The sequence below is a fragment of the Oryctolagus cuniculus genome, chromosome 8 (assembly GCF_964237555.1).
Source record: "Oryctolagus cuniculus chromosome 8, mOryCun1.1, whole genome shotgun sequence".
Taxonomy (NCBI): Eukaryota; Metazoa; Chordata; class Mammalia; order Lagomorpha; family Leporidae; genus Oryctolagus; species Oryctolagus cuniculus.
Window position 1 is genome coordinate 112,753,379 of NC_091439.1, and position 3,166 is coordinate 112,756,544.

General features: G+C 45.2%; 1 protein-coding gene across 1 annotated transcript; it reads right to left on the reverse strand.

The window, feature by feature from the left end:
* Positions 1–438: 438 nt before the first annotated feature.
* LOC100009135 (defensin NP-4) lies at positions 439–2,958 on the reverse strand. The gene is made up of 3 exons (NM_001082299.1): positions 2,895–2,958; positions 1,099–1,283; positions 439–670 (listed from the first exon to the last, which is right to left on the reverse strand). The coding sequence occupies exons 2-3, from the start codon at positions 1,268–1,270 to the stop codon at positions 555–557; spliced, it is 288 nt and encodes a 95-aa protein (NP_001075768.1). The 5' UTR covers positions 1,271–1,283; positions 2,895–2,958; the 3' UTR covers positions 439–554.
* Between the last annotated feature and the right edge of the window lie 208 nt (positions 2,959–3,166).

Consider the following 3,166-nt stretch of genomic DNA (forward strand, 5'->3'; position numbering starts at 1 on the left):
GGAATTAGTTTTAGATCCTTGATCAAATATAAGTTGGCTGTAGATGTTTGGGTTGATTTCTGGTGTTTCAATTCTGTTCCATTGGTCTATCCATCTGTTTCTGTACCAGTACCATGCTGTTTTGATTACAACTGCCCTGTAGTATGTCCTGAAATCTGGTATTGTGATGCCTCCAGCCCCAGGAACACAGGCTGATGCTTGACTTCCTATATACTCGCACCCGTTCTGCTCATCTGATTGAAGGCAGAGGGAAGAGGCAATAGATGTCAATAGAGAGATCAGATCTGATCACATTCTGCCTGGAGCCTGAGTTCAACTCAGGTCAACCTAGATTCTAGATGGAGAGTTCTCGTTAAAAGGGTTTCATATTTTAGAGCTTGCTAACCAGAGTCAGGACTATGAAGTACATGAACTTCAAATGAACACCAGCACAGAATGTTGACTACAAGCTCTTTATTTAGGGTGGGAAAGGAAAAGATGAGGCAAAGAGTAATAATGTTTTCCCTCGAGGTCTCCAAGAAAATAAGGAACTCTTTTTTTTCTGTTTTTGATGCTCAGCGGCGGCAGCAGAGTGTGTGGCGGACTCCATTGACTGTGCAGGACCCAGAGGCGCGTTCCCCAAACCCACAACTGAATCGTCTGCAAGTACAGGACACGCCTGCCTTTGCACCTGCAGACACAGATAGAAAATAAGGCACTGAGCATGGGGTCAGACAGGGTGTCCTGTGTGTTTAGTGGGTTCATTTAGTGGGCCTCAATACGCAAGCACTTCAGCAGAGCCTTGCTTCTGTCTCCAGTTTCTAAACTTTCTATTAAAGAGGGTTCAAATTCTCTTTATAATGAATTCTACACATTTAGATACAGAAGCAAAATACTGTGACTGTGTCCATGTGTTAAACCTGCAGAATAACACGCACATCTCTCCCATTCAATAGTCTCTGCAGAAAGTGTCAGATTCATTTGGACTTCCAGTGTTCTATTTACAGTGGAGAAAATCTGGGGTCTGGGAGGTTACGTAACATCATCTACTCGCTCTCCCAGACTCCTGGAGTCTCCTCCCCTGGAGTCTCTACAGCTCTGCTATGCTGCATCTCTCACCCAAAACTTCAAGAGGGGAGGTTTCATCCTGTTTAATGTAGACGGCCACGTCCAGATCCTGTGCCCGGGGCTGTTGCTGGTCCACACCGTCATCAGCCATCCCTGAGTGGAGCTCAGCCTGGGCCTGCAGGGTCACCAGGAGAATGGCAGCAAGCAGAGCGAGGGTCCTCATGGCTGGGAGGCACCTGCAGGAGGGGAGAGCAGGGTGTGGGTGTGGGGTGAGGAGTCAGCCTGTGTTCACAGGTCTGTTAGGAGAGCCTCGGAGACAAAGCCTGCATGAGGGAAGGTGTGCACTGATCTGCAGGGTGAGGGCTGCTGTCCTCTAGGTCCCATGATGCTGCTCTCTCTGGCAGCTGCACCGTATCACAGGTGTGGTCGCTCACTGCCTTTCTTGGCTGACACTAATAATTAGATGGGGAACCTGTCATCTATTCCTGTTTCTGTTGTTTGAATACTTACCTTTTCAAATTCAAGATGGAAAAGAAGCAGTGCTTCCATTCATTAAGATGAGGGAACAAATGGTCCTCTCTCTGCAGATGGGCCCTGCTGCTCTGAGGGTCTGAGCTCTCAGCCCAGACTTGCACCCCACTAACCCTACTGAGTAGAGAAGTGGTCACTGCTGTGTTAGGGCTTGGCCATTGCTGTGAAGGAGGATTTTCAGGTTAAAGGGGTGAGGAGGCTCCTGCTGGCCAGAGTGTGTAAAGAACAATGACCTTAACAGGCTATAGGGAAAATGATTTCAGAGGGTCTACCAAATTAGTGATCTAAGGCTATGAGAATTTGTGGCTTTATTGTGCCTAAAGTAACCATTTAAATTGTGTATATCCATAGTACCAAACTTCACATATTTATACAACTTGAATCTCATGTCAATCATATTTTAAAAATTAAGTTAAACTACATTGAAGTCCTGAGACCATAGACCTACTAGGAAACCACAGCAGATAAACTCTAGATCTGGATTTGGGCAATGATTTCTTAGATACGGCAGCAGGACCTTTGGCAGTGAAGTTAAATTGATGAGGGGATTGTGACGATCAGCAAAGCAAAGAAAACAATCAACAAAGTGAGAAGTAAAGTAGGAAACAGGTGGAAATATTTTCAAAACATATATCTGATAAAAGCTAGCATCTGAAATACAGAAGCAGCTAAAGAAAATACAATAACAAAAAACATATGACCTGATTTTAAGTGAGCATAAAAGGTTGGATATTTCACTCGGTGTTAAAAATATCAGTTGGGAAGCCAGCATCCTACATCAGAGTTCTAGGGTTTGAGATCCACTTCCTCTAATTATTGGTTCCAGCTACTCAAACTTCTGAAAACCACACATTGTGATTTAAGAATTTGAGGTCCCTGTCACCCATATGAGAAAGAAAGAATGAGTGCCCAACTCCTTTCTTCAACTTGACCTGATTCAAGCATTTAAAGGCATTTGACAGGTAATCAGTAGATGGGAGGTCTCTCTCTCTCTCTCTCATAAATTAAAAAAAAAAGTATTCTTAATGGACCAAGTATCTGAGTAGACATTCCTAAAAATAAAGCAATACCTTAAAAGGTATTATTGTCTCCAATGGACATGCTGGCAACACCTGTTGTTTTGACAAATCATTTTGCGTTTCTGTAATTACTGTCTCCAGCAGTCCCCAGCACTCACCAGAGGCACAGACAGAAGGGCCCAAAAGGGGTCCACAAGCATGGGTTCGTCCAGGGCAGACTCACCTTTAGGGGTCAGACTGATGCTGGCCTGCAATGACACAAACACAGAGTGAGAGTAAGAGCATTTCAGTACTTACAGATGCAAAGGCTGTGTGGGATGAGCAGAGAGGCAGGCAGCAGTCCTCTGACCCAACACTTCTGGACCAACAGCCCCCACACACATGCAGCACAGGACTTCTCCTATTTAAGGATCTCCTGGGGTGAGATGTCCTAATTTCTCAGGATCACTTCCTGTTGGGCAATTCAGACCACTCTGGGGCAAGGGCAGTTGGGAAGTTTTGTGTGACACTGGGTAAAACAGGGATCTGTTGAGGACTCTGCACTTGCTTTGTTCAGCTTTGCCCAGGGC

Excerpts from the sequence above, each read along its gene's own strand:
- LOC100009135 (NM_001082299.1), bottom strand. The coding sequence starts at position 1,270 with ATGAGGACCCTCGCTCTGCTTGCTGCCATTCTCCTGGTGACCCTGCAG. Across the intron at positions 671-1,098 it reads CTCCCCTCTTGAAGTTTTGG|GTGCAAAGGCAGGCGTGTCC; the intron begins GTGAGAGATGCA and ends CTGTGTCTGCAG.